Genomic DNA, 17,599 nt, shown 5'->3' with positions numbered 1-17,599 from the left:
ACGCATCCAACGGTAAGGAATGCCCAGGAAGGCGTACTTGCGTGTACCACAGCAACAACACCCGCCGGGAGGAGACAGGAGCAGGAGAGCACTCTATTTGTAGCAGGAATCGGATAGCAGCAAGTACGGGTTTTCCCCGTCGTCCCACTGTCAAATCATCCAATATCTCATTGCAGAAAGTCCACCACTCTCTCTCTCTCTCTCTCTCTCTGTGTGGTGTTTTCGCTTTCTTCCAAGACTTCCTCGTTTGCCAATGGCCGCGAGAGGAAACCAATACGGTTCGGAGGATTGATTTTTTTTTTTTTGGTTTGGGCACGACATGGCTGAGAACGACGTCGTTCGGCAGACCTTCCGGGCGCTCGTGGAGGGCGCGGACCGAAAGTTCGCAAGGGTCCGGGACGTACCTGCGTACGGACGGGTGACGAGCCACCACTACTTCCACAAAGTGTTCAAGGCGTACACACGCCTCTGGAAGTACCAGCAAGAGCACCGGGGGGACCTTCTCAAGTCCGGCCTTAACCGCTGGGAAATTGGCGAGATCGCCAGCCGGATCGGCCAGCTCTACTTTTCCCAGTACATGCGGACCAGCGAGGCCAGGTTCTTGGTCGAGGCCTACATCTTCTACGAAGCGATTCTCAGTCGGAGGTATTTCGAGGAATCCAAAGGCTACAGCAAGGACGTCGGGGTGAGGTTCAAGGAACTGAGGTTCTACGCCAGGTTTTTACAAGTCTCCTTGATTTTGAAAAGGACCGACATGGTGAAGGCTCTCGTGGACCGGTTTAAGGCTGTTGTCGAGGATAGCAAAGCTGCTTTTCGGGTAATTTATTCGTTTATAGTAGCCATACGAGGATTTTGTGAATTTGGAGCTTAACTTTCGTATGACTTTTTATCTTCTTTCTTTCTTTATATTCTCTTCTTCTTTATATATTGTGAAATTTAACGGAATTGGTTCTATTTACTCGCACTTGGATTTGTTTGGTTGCTGGGAAAATGGATTAAATAATTCGGAGTAATTCGAGTTGCCTTGTTCTCCAATTTCTACTTGTCAAAGTTTTTTTTCTAACTCAATATGTATACAAACTTTTGCAAGGCGCTTTTACATTTTCCTTTATTATTCAAGAGATTATAAGAAGTGCGTGGTTTCAGTTTCTCATTTATTTTCCTCAATTTCTCAACACCCAAACAACGTCTTAGAAGTTAGGAGCACGGAGGATGGTTAATACTTTAGAACTCTTAGAGAAAGAAAATAGTTTAAATTGTGCAAGGATCTTTCAAGAAATTTTAAGTAATAATTTATATTTTATCCAAATTTTCAAAGGTTTATGTCTGCAATCCAGATTCGGTTAGAAGTGAGACGATGCTATTTGAGCTGTCGTGATAGCTAAGATATATAGATTATGGAATCTGGACTGGCAGTACCTTTCGTATGTTCATGTTATGCTCTTTTCTAACGTGAATAACAGAATATGACTTATAAATTTGAAATTAATAGATATTACCTTTTTCTATTGTCTATAGATGAACTGTATGACCAAATCCTGAGCTGTAAAGTTGTGTTATAGTTGATGTAAGATGATAAAGTTATGTTATAGTGTGAACTAATGCTTATTGAAAGTATGGCTGTTCCGTTATTGGCCCAAATGTGGCTTAAATAGCGAGTTGCCATGTATTAAACTGATCTGTATAGTAGATTTGCTTGGTTGACGGGGTGACTAACCCACACAGAGGAAGGGGTAAAGAGAAAGGGGCAAGAAGAAAACAGAAATAAAAAGGAAGTCTCGTCTTTGTCTGCAAGTCTGTGGGTGCTCTAATTTGTTACTTCTGACAGTGATGTAAAACTAATGGGTGACTGCTGTTTCTTGGAAAAACTAACATGGCACCAACATCAAGAAATTAGAGAATAGGTATCGCAGAAGTTTAATCCAGAAAAAGCTTAGCTGGATGGACTGTTTAATACCGTGCTCCATGGGTCGCCTAAACGGCAAAAAATGTGTATAAGCGAAAGCAGGACGGTTGAATATTTGCTCTTTTTACAAGACAATATTCGCCTTCCACTTATTAACAGGTTTTCATAAATCAAGCTATTAAAATTTACTTTCTGAAAATAAACCTTTGGTGATTTAAAATGTTTAACTGGATGCATGTGACTTGATGAATTATTAATTTAATAGATTAGGAGTATTAAAATGAGTCTTTAAATGTATATCTCTTGGTAGTCTATTTACATGAATATCACCATGGACATCGTTGATTCCTCCTAAATTTCACCGGTTTAGTTTAAAATATTTAATTAGAATTTGATCTTTCTAGATAGCTATCAAATGATACTACTTTCCAGTATTATACTGACATGCTTAAGGGCATTTATACTCTCATGTCAGGAAACTAACTTCAAAGAATGGAAGCAAGTAGTGCAAGAAGTTGTCCACTTCGTGAAAGTTGATTCGACATTTATGGATGTTAGACCTTTGCGTTATTGTGCTATGTTTGATTTGCATCCTGCTTCTCTTCCATATGTGACTTGCTTCCATGCAAAGAAGGTCCTAAAGTTTCAAGATGCACTGCTGACAAGCTATCACCAAAATGAGGTTAATAAGTCATGTTTAAATGTATTTTTCTTGATTAGAGATCATCTATACTAGATGGGTCATTAATTAATTCCTGCAGTAGGAAAATCTTACAAACATTCACGTCTTGTTATATTCAGGTCAAATTTGCTGAACTTACTTTGGATACTTTTAGAATGCTACAATGTTTGGAATGGGAGCCAAGTGGATCTCTCTATCAAAAGCGGCCAGTTGAATCAAATGGGAATGGCACCTCAATTGATCATTCTGGAGCATCTGGATTGATCAATATAAATTTGAATGCAGACATGACTGATCCAAACTTAACTCCAAATCCAAGGAAAGCTATTCTCTACCGACCATCTGTTGCACATTTGATAGCGGTGAGTTTTTAAGGCATTACTTAATTGTTTATACTGTGATCACTTATTTACCTGCATGGTTTCTCCTGGTCAACTAAACTGTTGCTTATACTTCTGGATCGGTAGAAAATTGAAAATTCTATTAAGGCTTTAGTCTGGTGATCAGAAGAGAAGTCATGTTGGAGTGCTTATTTATCTCTAGGTGGCCTCGTTGCTTGGTTTAGTTGCTTATATAGGCTCTTCTAGTAATGAAGCTCATTTGGATATCATATCTCAAGGCGTAAAATCTATATGGAGTGCCCTTAAACACAATGTTTTGTCTCTGCTTTTTCTTGAGGGGGGAGAGAGAGAAGGGGGGGGGGGGGGGGGTGTCGTGTCAGTGTGGATACTATCCTGTGAAAACAGATGCTATCAACCTTTTTGCATTGGTACTCCATGTTCTAGTATCCAAGAGTTCGTATCTCAGCATTGTGTTAGTCCCAACCTCGTTGAACCAACTTTCATTTGTAGGTAGCTATCTTATAGAGTTCTTCTGCTTACAATCCAGTGTGCTAACACACCGCTTACTGTGGGGACCACGTTAATAATAAACAAATTTAAAAACATATTTTTTTACACTAATTGATGTGGCAAACTTCCACATCAGTAGTGTGTTCGTTGAGTCAGTAATCAATCTTGCAAAAAGAACTTATCCTTCCTTCTCTCATGGCCTTTTCATTAGTAAGGCTGCTTTTAACTTAGTGATGCATGGGCAGGTTATGGCTACAATTTCTGAGGAGCTCCCTCCAGATGGTGTTATGCTACTATATCTATCGGCCTCAGGTTTTTGTCAGTTTTATGTAACCACAATAATAACTTAATGGCTCTTGTTATCCTGGATTAGTTACCTTCATGATTATCCATGCAGGGAAGGCTGGTCCTAGTAGTAATATTGCTCAGATGGAAAGCTCCAGTGGATCACGGAAATCTTCAAAAAACAAAGTAACTTCTCAGTTCTCTCAAGAGCACAATAGCTATATGTCTGAACCGAGTGTTAATCACAAGGGAGAGTCAAGTGGCTATTATGATAGTTGTCTATGGTTTGGTTCAAGAGGACATTGTGGTAGGTACCTATATTGAATGCATTCTCTGCCTGTTATGTTTTTGAAGCATTTGTGCATAGAACCTGTTAATTTAAGTCCTATTTAGTTTCTATTCCATTTATGAGTGGCATAATCCCCATACCATCCGTGTACTAACGTAGTTTGTTTTTGATTTTTCAGGTTCAAATAATCTCTACCCTGGTGATATCATTCCTTTTACCCGTAGACCTCTTTTCTTGATTATTGATAGTGATAATAGCCATGCATTCAAGGCAGGTTTGTCAAAACTTTTATATGATTTGATAGGCTTAGTGCTTTATTCTAGATAAGTATATATGTTCTAAATCTGGTTTTGCTGCTTTAAAGTCATGATGAAAATTTGTGGTTATTATAATAACTACACTACATTCAATATTGGAGTAAGTTTTGAAATGTTAAGACTGGGATTTAGAATTTAACCCAAGGGACGTCCACTGGGTTGATATGGTGCCATTGCTCCATATTTTTGTAGGTCTTATTTTTGCCCATATGACTGAGTAAAGTTTACAACCAAATTGAGTTGCGTGATTTTCATTGAAAGGCTTCCAATAGTACCGCCACCACTCCTTATAACCCATCCCCACAAGCATTGTTCAACTGTTAACTTATTTTACAGAATTTAGTTGAACTTGATGTTTTAACTACAATTATGTTAATGACATTTGGAGAACCCCTTCACTGAAGGAAATGTTTGGGGATAAAATTCATGGAAAAAGTACGTCCAAAGCCAATAGAATATTTCTACCATTTCATTCTCTCCTGGAACATTTATTCAAGCATTGCATTTTTTTCCCCTTACATTTGGTATATGCCAAGATAAATTGTAACACACTGATCTTTTAAGGTTCCTTTTAATTGTATCAGCATATACCTTTATCCAACATATAGTGTTTCTTCATTGCAATATTTAAATGAGCAATTAATTGTACTCATGCATGAGTACATCTGATTCTTATTTCTCTAAAGTTGCTTCTAAGTTCCATGTTACTGATACATTAATGATCTGCAGGTTTTACATGGTGCAGAAAGGGGAGAGCCAGCTGCTCTACTCCTTTCACCTTTGAGACCAGCATTCAAGAACCCCTCGAATGTTGATTTATCACAAAATGGAAGTCAGTTTACCTTTTTCTTGACTGCTCCTCTACCAGCATTTTGCCAAATGGTTGGGCTCTCTTCTTCTGATACTGATGCAGTAAGTTAATTGCTGAATTTTTTAAAATTTGTTCAATTTCGTTATATTCTAGTTCTTCCAATGTGTTAATGAGGCTTTATTTTTAGGATGTTTACAATGATGCGGATAACATACTCTCCACTGCCTTCGCTGAGTGGGAAGTCATACTTTGTAAATCAGCTAGCATGGATATTGTCTGGGCACAAGTTTTAAATGATCCATTTATTAGACGGCTTATTCTAAGGTATTTTTTTCTTTCATTTTGAGCAAAGTAGCATCTATTATTATTTATTATTTGTTATGCTCATTATTGGTCCAATGGGACCTACAACCCGACCTAACTGAACTTGACCTTATAATCATTTGTGACCCATCGGGGTGCAGAGTCAGACATTCTAGGTTGGATTCCCTGTTAGGAGTTCCCTTGGATTATTTAGTACATGGTTCTGGTGGGTGGAGTTGTGTATCGGGGTTTACCGTCCATGGGCGAGGGACCTTGCTGGGTAAGGTTGAACGTCATCAAAACCTTATAATAATTTAGAAGGCCACCTCCATAATGAAAAGACAATTACAATATCTGCAGAATTGAATCGTGTTATATTTTTTTTAATTAACTTGATGGATGGTCATATCCTGTTGGTTTTCTCCAGATTCATATTCTGCCAATCTGTGCTTTTATTATTCTGCCCTTCAGAAGATAGTGATCAATATCTACCTGCTTGCCTACCCCATCTGCCCAGTTCTGTCTCTCCAAATTCTGAAGTCGTGCGGTCTTCTGTCATCCGGCTTGCAAAGCACTTCAGGGTTGCTGACTATTTTCACTTTGATGACATGTGATGACCACACATCAAAGTAAGCTTGTAAAGTTATATTGCAGCCTTCAGGCGTTGATAGCTTCTGCAGTTTAATTGGGTTAGTTACCATTTGAATACATATACGAGAGGGGAGATTTTAGGAGGAATATAATTAGTTAAGGGGAGCTTTAGCTGGCGGTTTAGAGGTATTTCCATATTTGCATATCAAGATTTGTTTTTTAGTTTTCTTCACACATGATTTAAACCCCAAAATAATTTTTCATTTGTTCAAAAAAAAAAAAAATGTTACGCAAGCATACTCTATATGTCCGAGTGAGGCTTCTTCTGCATGTTTTATCGTGCCTATGTGCAACCCCCCGCTGTTTCAACAGTGCTGAATTTGTATGGTGATTTGGGGGGATGATTTGTAGGTTTTGTCTGAGCATTGCTAGAGGCTTTCGATTTAGTTCTAATTGTTCATGCCGCAGGTGTTGGATTATTCTTCATTCTCTTTCAGCGTAGGTTTTGCAAATGTTCTAGGACACATAGTAATGTATCTTGTTGGGCATTGCTGTCAATCGGATATGTGATGGAATCTACCAATGATTATAAATTATCCCTTCCTGGGTGGATATTCCAAATTGTTAGAAGTTGACTGAAACTTGTTTTTTTGGGTAGCAAAAATGTTCATGCATTAAGCAAATCTTAATGATGTTGCATGAAAATTTTATTTAAGGATTGGCTTCTACCCATAATTCTTCATATGGCATAAATGAATGATGCCGAGGACACCAGAGTAGCTGCTACTCCCAAACCATATGAACAACCATCGTTTCAATGGCTTTCGAATTAAGATCAACCCATAAACTAAGCAAATCTTGCTTGCTTGTGGCAATTATTATGCGTAGCTCAAAGCGAGATGCATAACTACATTGTCCAACCTCAGTAAACTGGGTAGGCATTTGCCAATACAAAGCTCTCTTTTTAGGTTGAAAGCAGCAGTTTTTCCAAAACGGCTAGCAAGGTAATATTCCATACATGTGATGATGTCAAAACATACAAATATCACTCCGATTACGAGAATTACAGACTATATAAGTAAGCTCGGTGGTCTCCAACAGCACGAAAACAATAAGCCAATTCCAGTTCACAAACGCTAATAACATTCATATTTTAATCAAGCAAATAGAGACGGTTCACTTATATTTCTTGGTCTTAAAAGAGGATTTGATTTATTGATAAATACAGTCTTCCTATTAAAAAGAAAGAAAAACATTTGAATATTCCACAATTTTACCCTCTCGCAAGCTAAACTCATTTAGGAAAAGTTTAGTTGCAAGCATACTTGTGCACTAATATGTGCACTAATTTATTGTGATTGGTTAAAAATTAGATTTGATTGAAAACAGTACTAATTTAACTTTTAAGTATGAAAAAATTAGTATTGGTACGCAGATTAGTACGCGACTTTGCTTGTATGTAGTAAAATTCTTTCAAATTTTGAATTTTTTCATTTAAACATTATTTAATCATTACAACTTTTTCGAATTTTAAAAAAATAAAAATAAAAATAATATTTTAACATTATTTTAATTTTATAACATTTTTATTCATTTTTTTTTCTCATTTCTCACAATCTAGTAAAACATTATAACTCTAGGCGCCTCTCTCTTTCTCTCTCTCTCTCTCTCTCATAAAAAACCAAGGGCTTCAATCTGATTTTCGCTGGAAGGGTTCTCCTCCTTCTTATTCTCTCATTCCTTCATTTGTTCACTTTGTCTATAAATGTTTCTTCTGCTTAGTTTTATTTAAGCAAATTCGTAAGTCAAAAATCGTTAGGAGAAAAGTGATAGTTTTGTAAAAATCACCACGCGTGATTCTCACGCACCACCCACATATGCTCATGGTCTTCATGTGCCATCCCTTCCGGCAGCTCTTCTCGACACACTTGCCAGATCACCAAACTTGCCACCATTAGATCTTTCAGATATGATTTTTATGGTTGAAAAGAGATAAATGTGTTACCTTTACGGGCTGTCACAGCTTCTAAAATCTACCAGAATTGGTCTAAACTGTAATTCATTTTTTTCGCATCTATCTTACGGTTTTCTTTTAAGAATATTTTTTAAAAGATTAGTCCATTAAGAGCATTGGCAAGTCGAAAATTTAACTAGAATCTCACATTTTGATCATAACATCAATTTTTAGCTAAATAAGTCTACATTAGACTATTCATCTTAAATGTAAAATAATAATATAATATTATATATTTTAATAATATTTGATTATTTTTTTTTATATTTTACAAATACACTTTATATTAATTAATAATTTAATTAAAAAATAAAATGTGGTAATTTATTTCAATGTAATACTTGTATGATTTATTTTAATATGCTAATTTATTTCAATGTGATAAAGAGAGAGAGGTTGATGAAAAGAATAAAATAATTAGATAAAAGTTGAAAAGTAAATTTTTAATAATAGAAAATTCTCTTAATTTACTGTAGCTCAAATGTTGACTTTTAGACTTTTAGGTAGTCTAATGTAAAAGCTTTTTTTACATTTAGCTAAAATTTAGATTTGCCAAATGCTGAAAATGGCTGAAAATACCCTCCAATATGCTTCTGCCAGCCCACCCATTAGACCAGGAATGGGACCGCACCGCACCGAACCCAGCTCCCTCACCCCCTCGAAACGCATATCCCTCCCTCTGTCCCTCACCCTCGTCTCTCTCTCATCAAGTACTTAGAAAATCCTTCGCCCCTCAATGCCGTGAACGTCTCTCCCATCGACACTGTGAACATCTTCACCCATTTATGCTGTGAACTTCATTGTAATTACCATTGATGTCGCATTCTATGGTCATTGACGCCAGATTCCTAGATCCCATCGACACCACCCTCGCGAGCTCCTATCTCCCATCGATCTGGCGCATGCAAAACGTAGGCTTGCCCCTCTCCTTAGGCGTCTCTTAACAAATGATGATGGTTTTTGTTTTATTGTAATTATTAATTTATACGAAAAAATATTCTTGGGATCAATATGTGTTATTTCCATTGTCTGAAAAGAAGCGAAGAGACCCAAATCTCTTTATAAGTCTTAAAAGCTCTTCTTTTACACCTTTCCTTTTGCAAAGGGTTGAATTGAGGTATAGGTGTTTGATTTAATGTTCTTATGAGCTCTTGAATCTCTGGCACGTCTGTTTAACATGTCAGAATTTGTTCGTCGTTACCCATGTAAAAGGTTTTATGCTGGTTCTTCTTGTTAAATTTATTGTAAGCTATGCCTTGGTGGTAGCGTGTAAGCATTTTAGTACAGTAGGCAACCTTCTTTTTTCCTCGTTTTCCATTTTATGGTTACATGTTGATGGAATTTTTGTCATGAATTTTTTCTTTAATTTCTTTAATAAAAAAAATTATTCGTGTTTGCCAGTGCTTTGCTCTAGGAAAAGCATATACAAATAGGTGTTTTATGTCAGACAATATATAATATATATTACCATGTAACCTTCAAAATATAGCTGCTTGGACCATTATCGTTCTCTTGCATCAGCAGTTTAATTTTGCCCCTCTTTCCCTGAAGGATCCCAACAAAACCCACCAAAAAGAAAAAACACATTTAATTGTTTGTTATGGTCTTCTGTTTCAGCAGAGGATTTTTCATGCATGTAACTACAACATTTCCTTCATACATTTGGATTCACAAACTGGTAGTTTCAGTCATGTGAGGAACAAATAAACTAGCTGTCATAAACTGGTGGTTTCGTTTTTTTTTTTTTTTAAAAAAAAAAAAAAAAAAAGAAGGGCTAGAACTCACAAGATGCCCCATTTCTTGTCTTGTCCCTGACCTTTTCCTAACTTGACGGATTGGGAGAGCCTCTTAGCATAGACCTAAGCATCCGAAGAATTGGAGTTGGCAATATATTATTCGCAGTTGCTTTCACACTGATGCTAATGCCTATTTCAGGTTGATAATGTCCAGGGGTGTTCATATGGGCCGGGTTTTACCCGGCCCAGTCCGGAACCCGGATAACCGGATATCCGGTTACGGGTTTCGGCCCGGATTAAATCCGGACTGAAACCCGTATTCTGAAAAACCGGGTATATGCGGTCCCGATCCGGTTTGAAATGCGGTTTATGTTTTAAGACACCGGGTACCGGTTTTGTACAAAATGAAAAGTGAAACCTACTCGTCTCCCAGCCGAACCCATTCTCATTTTCGTGCACCTCTCTCTGTCTCTCTCTCTCTCAATCCGAAGAAACCCTAGCCTCCCTCTCTCACTGCCGATCGAAGACAAGAATCAAGATGGCCTCCCTTTCCTCCCTCAGTGCCGATCGAAGAAAAGAAAAAGGTAAGATACTCTTTGAACCAGAAAAAAAAAGATCTCCGATGTAGTAGATGCTAATCACTCCAGCGTTTTCTTTTTCTTTTTCTAGATTTGCAGAGGGTCCCAAACTACTAGATGCTGGTGGCTATCGGGGAGATCTAACAAAGGGGGAAATCCTTTGATTTCTGTTTGGGGATGCACAAGTGTTGGGTGCTCTGTCTAGGTTTTCTTCATCGGTGGGTATGTTTTTTTTTCTCTGTTTTTTTGTTCTCTTTTTGGTGACTTTGAGTGGGTATGTGATGATTTGGGCATGCAGTGGATTTTCTGGGTTATATTTGATCTGTATGCTATATTTGCCAAGGATCTGTGTCTGTAACTGCATATGTTTGGGAATCTTTCTGTTATATTGATGAATGAAAATAGGTTGCAGGTGTGAAACTCTTGGACGAGAAGTAGTTTTTTTTTTTTTTTTAAATAGTTTTTGAGCCTTTTTCTTTTGATTATTCTGTTCCTAGTAATACAGCTTTTTGTTTGGTAGATAAAGATTCCTACTTGTTCTTGATGAAATGCCTGAACCCAAGGCCTTGTATAGAAGTATAAAATACCGTTGATATTAAACTAAGCATTTGGGTGTGAAAAATAAGGTAATTTAATTAGTATCGTATATAGTCGCCTTAATTAATTAAGAACTTGTCAACTTGCTGTACGTTTCAATCCCTAATATGAAGGGCTTAGACTTTTTGTTGCTTGCAAGATATATATTTGTCACAATTATAATGCACATAATATGGAAGGTGAAAGTATGCGAGCTGTCTTTGAGAGATGGTTTGTCTGTTATAGAGTTGATTTCGTATTTGCTGACCACGTTCATGCCTATGAAAGTTCAGTAAATAATTTCTTTTATGTCCTTTTCTAGAGCCCTATGAAGTCTCTTTTGCATATGCATGCCTTTTGGTCACAAGTGTGTGGTATTGTAGGACTGCTGATCAGTAGAAAAACTCAAGTATAATTAGGTCTCTAAAAAAGGGAAAAAAAAATCTTGGATTCATCCTTATCCATGGTTCAAAGTTGAGTAAATTTGCTTTGATAATGAATGTGGAGCATTGGATGTTTAAATTTGCTATTGAATGTGGAGCATTGGATGTTAAGGAATTGAGTGTTTTGAATTTTTCTTATTTCAAAACTGGTGGGGTATGTGATCTCTTATTAAAGAACAAAACCAAATAATCTTGCATAAAAGTCCAGTCATCTGTTTTGAGTGTTTTGGCTTTTTCTTATGATTTTGCTGTTGTGATGAAAGTTAAATGTTGCTTGTTCTTGATTAGGTGGGTTATTTTTCTTCGTTTCTAGGTTGAACCTCAAGTAAAAGTATTTTATGAGAGTTGTGCTTGCCCTTGCAAATTTCTTATTTGGAAAGCCTTGATATATCTACAAATTTCTTTTGTTTTTTCTTCTCTATTGTTCAAGTTATTATTTTTCTTGTCCATTGTTTCAGCTATAAGACCAATTCATGGGGGAGGAATGCTAGGCAAATCAATTAAGGCCAAAAGACAGATCACTCGAAATTGCTACTTGAAGTTGCTACTTGTTGGAATTATTTTTTAATTCAAATCTTGTAGTTTTGTATTTTGTATTGTAATATAATGTGTAAATAACAAAATAATGTAATATGTAATGGATTGCATGCATTTTAGTTTTTCATTTTTATATATTTTTAATATTTTGGAAATGTTAGTATTATGCTTTTTAATGAATTAGAAAAACCTTTTATATAATATAATCTTTTATACAAAAGTATGATTTTCCACACTTTTGTTAATTTTTCAAATAAATACAAGAGAATTATGCTTTTCAACATTTTCATATAAATATAGGTTTTTATTTTAAAAAAATCTGCTTCTAAAACAGACTTTAAAAAAAAAAAAAAAAAAAAAAAACTGGGTAAAACCCGGTACCCGGATTTCCGGGTTACTAAAACCCGGATTAAACCGGGTTTCGGCCCGTGGTCATAACCGGGTATATTCGGGCCGGAACCCGGTCCGGATTTAGAACCCGGGTTCCGGGGCGGGTATACCCGGATACCCGGTCCGGTACCCGGTTGAACACCCCTAATAATGTCAACAACAAATTAGTTCCAGAACTTGTAAAGCTGCAATTTTTGGCCAGGGACATATGGAATTGTGTGTATTCACTGTGTGGAAGGATAATAATCATTTGTTTTTCTGTATATACCTGAGTTTCTGTTTCAATTGTAACATGTTTAGAACATATTTTATCTATTTTCCAGTAAATAAAAAGTTCAAGTTCTCATTCTAGTTCAAGTTCTTGGATTGCAAGAGTGAAAGATATGGCTAGTTTTGAGAGACCTTTTTGCTACTGTGACATTTCATCGAAGCTATATATTTCTGGCAATGATACTAGTGTTGGTAGAAGATTTTATAATTATTCCAACTATAAGAACAATAAATAATGTGATTTTTTTTGAAAGAATTGATCTTCAAATTGAACAAAACACATGCTGTAAGATGCCGTTGAAGTTAGCTCAATAAAAGAACGGTAGGATATATGATGAACATGTAAAGATCAAAAAAGCCAAATTATAAGCCATGGAGAAGAAGTACAAAGAAAACCTTGAAAGTGCTATTCTTGTCATGGTTGTTTTTATTGTGAATTTTGTTGTAACTTTTATATATATGAGAAAAAATAATGTATTTCAGTTATTGCTAAGACTAGTGTAATCATTAAGTCACTTTTTGTAATGTAGATTTTTCATGTTAAAACAATTATTTTGTGTGTTGACACTGTTTTGACTATGGAAATTAGGGTAGGTTTGAATAGTGAGATGAAAATTTTTGATTTTAAATAAAATTTTAAAATATTTAATATTATTATTGTTTTAAGATTTGAAATAGTTGAATTGAGATTTGAGAAAATTAAATTATTTATTATATTTTATGTAAAAATTTAAAAAAATTATAATAATAAAATAAGATGAGAATTTTATATCTCATTCCACTTGTCAAAAGGGCTGGTGTTAGTTTTATAATTATTATTACTTTTTTATTTCTTTTTTTAATATGCTCATTTCCATTTATCTAGTTGCTGTTTCTTCTCATACTCATTATATTTCTCCGTTTTAATAGGCCCTCTCTGATATGTGATTTTTTTTTTTTTTTTTTGTCCGTTAAATCTTTTAAGAGCAATTGGAATTGATTTTGAACGGGAAAGGCTTATTTTGAAGGCAGCTCTCTTTTGCCTCACTTGGAGCCATCACCAGGACAAGTTATGACGCTGACTTTGGTAAACAAGATGCTAACTGACAGCCATGAGCATTGAGGCCATTGCCCAATGCAAATCTAAATTAAAGATAAATATTTCAAAAAATATCTATATTGGTCTAATTAAATTTTTTAAATCTGAAATTTATACTATAGTAAATGTTAACTTCTCTTCATGTTTTGGTGAACTACTAATACAAACTAAAAGAATATTTTATCATTTCTCTACCTCATGCTCGCTCTTTCCCTTGGCTTGTCCCCATTGGAACATAAGCTTTTTTTTTTTCTTTTCTAGTTTCTTCATAGTGATGTTTTCCCCGTCCCCTTTTATCACTTCAAAGTTCTTCCCCTTTCTCCTCACTTTACAGTTATTTTTTATTAAATAATTAAGTTAAGGAAAAAAATAATTAAAAAATAATAATTTTATTTTTTAATAATTAATATATGAAATGTATTTATAAAATATTAAAAAAAAACTTATCAAATATTATTAAAATAAATAATTTATATTATTATTTAAAATTTAATATAACTAATCTAATGTAGATTAATCTATTTAAAAGTCCATATTATGGCCAAAAGATCACATTGAAGTACTATTTTAGACCCATTGCCTATCCTCTAAGGTCAAGAACTCCACAAACATAAAATCTAGTTGCTGTATTCTGCTCATGAACTCCATAGCATAAAAGACATACAATCTCATCCACTCCACAAAATGAAATCATAGGTTCTATAAAATCAAATAAGTTCCATAAAATCTCATTCACTACACAACCTAAAAAGTATAAAATTGAATTCACTCCATAAAAATAACAAGTTCCATAAAATCACCAATTAAGTCATATAAAATCTCATTCACTCCACAATATCACAAAATAAGTTGATGAGCAATACAACCTGCTCCACAATATCACAAAATAAGTTGACGAGCAATATATCCTTCTTTATTCACTGTAACATAAGCCAAAACTCATCCAGAATGCATCACAAAATAAGTTGACGAGCAATGCATCCTTCTTTATGCACTGTAACATAAGCCAAAACTCATCCAGAATGCAAAAGCTTTACCATCTAACTCCAACAATCATGTCCTATAAAATAAAAATAAAATCAATTATAGTTTGTTAAAAAATTATCACCGTAACATAAAAAAGAAATTAATACAAATATTACATACAATGTAAAACTAATGTAAAACTAAAGATCTAAGTTCTGAGATATATTGTCAGTCATATGCCTAAGATCCCTACAACAAAACACAAATAAAACACATGAAATAAGTTCTCAAATTAAAGCATATAGAACTAAAAAAATTTTGTATTGACTGTATACCTCACTAAAGGACAATTATTCTTAGCATGTCCCTCGTTCTTACAAATACTACAATGTCTTTTCTTTGCTGGTTGAGTCTTTTTTGGATTCTTTGTCTGCAAAGATTTTGATCGTCCTTTTGTTGGCACCCGTGGAGGATCCTGTATTGTTTGTGAAAAATTTAATACAACCTGACTTTTTAACATTGCAGAATTATTGGTTGACATATCTCCACTTTCTAAACTGTTTTCTTGAGTATCTTTAGTTAAAAGTAACTCCTTATGGATCTTGTCTAAGGCATGAGAGAGGTAGTTGAATTTTTGTATTGACTGTGACCCAAGTTCTAAAATCTCATAAAATTGCATCATTGACTTGCTTTTCCTCATAGTAGGATCATCCTATGTCGTTACATGTGCTTCAGAAATTGGTATTTCGAGAATGACTCGATTTTTAGCATTGACTGTCCATCTCTTTAGAATATAATGTTGTGGTAGCATATCTAATTTGGATTTCTTGCCAAAGACACATAGAATATGCCTACAAATAATTTCCATAAACTCATACATGTGGCATGTGCATGTTGTCTTCTCTTGTCCACTCTCCAATGTCACATAATATATAGGGGTTTCTTCACCATGAAGTGTCACTCCATATGTCTTGCTTTCACCATCCTTTTGAAATTTGGTTGACTTGTATCGTTGACTATTGAAAAGCTCATATTGAAAAATCATAAAAGATTTTCTTGTATAGACTAAGACCGCCTCTTCTTCAATTTTGTAACATGTTTTCAATATTGCCCGTGTAGATTTTGTTCGCATATCTTTTTTTTTCTCTTTAAAATAACATGCATCTAAGGATTTCTCATATTGATGCACAAAGTCACTCAACATAGTACTTGAACAAGCATAATTCTTAAAAAATTTGTTCATGCTTTCATTCTTTTGAGTTGTTGACATACCAGCACAAAATGTTCTTCGCAAGTAAGCTGGAACCCACATATCCCGTCGACGGTAAAGATTTTGCAGCCAAGTGTTATCTACTAACACATACTTGACCAATATTGAAGTCCATTCTTCCTCAAACTCATCAATCGTGATTGTCTCATAGATACAATGACGAAAATTTTTTTGAAAGTCTGGAAATTTGTTATATATATGGGCTAAATGTTCTGAACACTTTTGTAAAATATGCCATAAACACAACCTATGAGCTGTATTTGGGAGTACCTCTGCAATAGCCTTTGCCATCACCTTGTTGTCATCAGTAATTAAAGTTTTAGGAGCCTTCCCAAACATTACTTCTTGCCATGTTCTCAATAACCATATATAAGATTCTACTGTTTCATTAACCAATAAGGCACAACCAAACATTATGATTTGGTGATGATGGTTAATTCCAGAAAATGACACAAATGGCATATTATAGATGTTCGTCAAATACGTGGTATCAAAAGTTACAATATCCCCAAAGTATTGATATGCAGCTCTTGACCTTGCATCTGTCCAAAAACAACTTTCTATACATCCATTCTTATCAACTTGCATAGAATACACAAATCCAAGTTCTTTACATTGTCTATCGAAAAAATAAGCATATAGCCTTTGTGCATCTCCCGCTGCAAATAATTTTTTTCTTTTGTTTCTTAAAAAATTTTCCACATCCTTACCAATGCAACCAATATTAAAGTCACTATCTGATTTTTTATTCATCATCGACATTATTTTTTTTGTTGGTAGACTAAACTCATTCAAAGTGAGAATAAACTTATTTTGAGCTCGTGTTGCCTGAAATTCGGGTTCTCCTTCATACCCCAGTTGGAAAATCTAATCACATTCTGGCCCGAAACAAGTGGCATTCCAAGCACTTTCACCACAAATTCCTTATTTCGGGTCAAACTCATGTCATCAAGACTCGACTCCGAAGACCCATCAACACTACTTTGTAAAAGAGACAACAGATTCTCCAACTCTTCCACATTAATCTCATAACCCTCCCCTCTCCATCCCCAAAACCAATAGCTTCAATCCGAGCATCACCATTTCCCTTCCCGGCAGTTAAACTATCCCACTTAGCATCACACGATTCCCCCGAGTTCCCGAAACCACATCCCCAGACGCAAAACTATCCAACTGGGCATCCCCATTTTCATCAAAATCGACAGAATGTTGGTGCAAAACCTCATGAATCTCCAAATCCGGTGCAAAATTCTTCAACCGGGTATCACCATTGTCAGCAAGACCTCTGCGGGTTGTTCTGCCTCACAGAGATGGGAATCGAAATCAGAGTGGTTCTTTGAGGTTTGAGAAAAGAACCGGTTTTGTAAAAGAAAAGATCTACTGGGGAAGACCCATGTTGTCTTGTTGAAAAAAATGAAAAGATTCAGCTTGTACCTAGAGAAACATAAAAGGAAAGGATTGTAGAGAAAGAAGGAACGAACCTTGGACTTGGGGTTTGGCTCTTACTGCAGAAGCTCCGTGCTCCTTCCTTTTTCGAAATAGCGATCTTGCCACCACTTTACCTCCGCATCCCCTCTCTGTCTCGCTGTCTCAGTGTGTACATGCGCGACTCTGCCACTGGCCCACTGGGCCCGACCCGTACACAAACTATACAAACCAGTTAAACCACGACGTTTGAGCCAACCTTTTCTTTTAAAAAATATTTA

At 35.5% G+C, this 17,599-nt stretch overlaps 2 protein-coding genes and 1 long non-coding RNA gene across 10 annotated transcripts; 2 read left to right on the top strand and 1 right to left on the bottom strand.

Moving 5' to 3' along the window:
• LOC122307918 (protein SCAI-like) lies at positions 1–6,656 on the top strand. 3 transcript variants are annotated; one of them, XM_043121047.1, is made up of 10 exons: positions 1–817; positions 2,382–2,588; positions 2,708–2,950; positions 3,685–3,751; positions 3,837–4,031; positions 4,192–4,283; positions 5,060–5,242; positions 5,329–5,465; positions 5,606–5,724; positions 5,872–6,656. In XM_043121047.1, exons 1-10 carry the CDS (start codon positions 320–322, stop codon positions 6,075–6,077), a joined length of 1,947 nt encoding a protein of 648 aa, XP_042976981.1. In that variant the 5' UTR covers positions 1–319; the 3' UTR covers positions 6,078–6,656. The 3 variants fall into 3 exon arrangements, 2 of the variants coding, with proteins under 2 accessions (XP_042976981.1, XP_042976982.1); XM_043121048.1 differs by lacking the exon at positions 5,606–5,724 and having other exon boundaries at positions 3–817; XR_006241859.1 differs by lacking the exons at positions 5,606–5,724; positions 5,872–6,656 and having other exon boundaries at positions 2–817; positions 4,192–4,287.
• Positions 6,657–8,614: 1,958 nt separating this feature from the next.
• Positions 8,615–12,056, top strand: LOC122307271. 2 transcript variants are annotated; one of them, XR_006241718.1, is made up of 3 exons: positions 8,615–10,369; positions 10,455–10,581; positions 11,841–12,056. It is a non-coding gene; the product is annotated as an uncharacterized LOC122307271 (long non-coding RNA). The 2 variants fall into 2 exon arrangements; XR_006241717.1 differs by having other exon boundaries at positions 8,620–10,369; positions 10,455–10,585.
• Positions 12,057–14,304: 2,248 nt separating this feature from the next.
• Positions 14,305–17,599, bottom strand: LOC122307268 (protein FAR1-RELATED SEQUENCE 5-like). 5 transcript variants are annotated; one of them, XR_006241714.1, is made up of 4 exons: positions 17,375–17,577; positions 15,896–17,190; positions 14,959–15,098; positions 14,305–14,717 (listed from the first exon to the last, which is right to left on the bottom strand). XR_006241714.1 is itself a non-coding variant. In XM_043120034.1 (3 exons), the coding sequence occupies exons 2-3, from the start codon at positions 16,653–16,655 to the stop codon at positions 14,698–14,700; spliced, it is 780 nt and encodes a 259-aa protein (XP_042975968.1). In that variant the 5' UTR covers positions 16,656–17,190; positions 17,375–17,577; the 3' UTR covers positions 14,305–14,697. The 5 variants fall into 5 exon arrangements, 1 of the variants encoding a protein (XP_042975968.1); XR_006241713.1 differs by having other exon boundaries at positions 14,959–17,190; positions 17,375–17,579; XR_006241715.1 differs by lacking the exon at positions 15,896–17,190 and having other exon boundaries at positions 17,375–17,578.

The sequence above is a fragment of the Carya illinoinensis genome, chromosome 4, assembly GCF_018687715.1.
Source record: "Carya illinoinensis cultivar Pawnee chromosome 4, C.illinoinensisPawnee_v1, whole genome shotgun sequence".
Classification (NCBI taxonomy): Eukaryota; Viridiplantae; Streptophyta; class Magnoliopsida; order Fagales; family Juglandaceae; genus Carya; species Carya illinoinensis.
Note: the sequence above shows the minus strand (reverse complement) of the source record. Positions and strands in the feature narration are given on the sequence as shown.

Excerpts from the sequence above, each read along its gene's own strand:
- LOC122307268 (XM_043120034.1), bottom strand. The coding sequence starts at position 16,655 with ATGTCGATGATGAATAAAAAATCAGATAGTGACTTTAATATTGGTTGC. Across the intron at positions 14,718-15,895 it reads GCGAAGAACATTTTGTGCTG|GACATGATTGTTGGAGTTAG; the intron begins GTATGTCAACAA and ends TTTATTTTATAG.
- LOC122307918 (XM_043121047.1), top strand. The coding sequence starts at position 320 with ATGGCTGAGAACGACGTCGTTCGGCAGACCTTCCGGGCGCTCGTGGAG. Across the intron at positions 2,951-3,684 it reads CTGTTGCACATTTGATAGCG|GTTATGGCTACAATTTCTGA; the intron begins GTGAGTTTTTAA and ends ATGCATGGGCAG. Across the intron at positions 5,466-5,605 it reads ATTAGACGGCTTATTCTAAG|AGTCAGACATTCTAGGTTGG; the intron begins GTATTTTTTTCT and ends ATCGGGGTGCAG.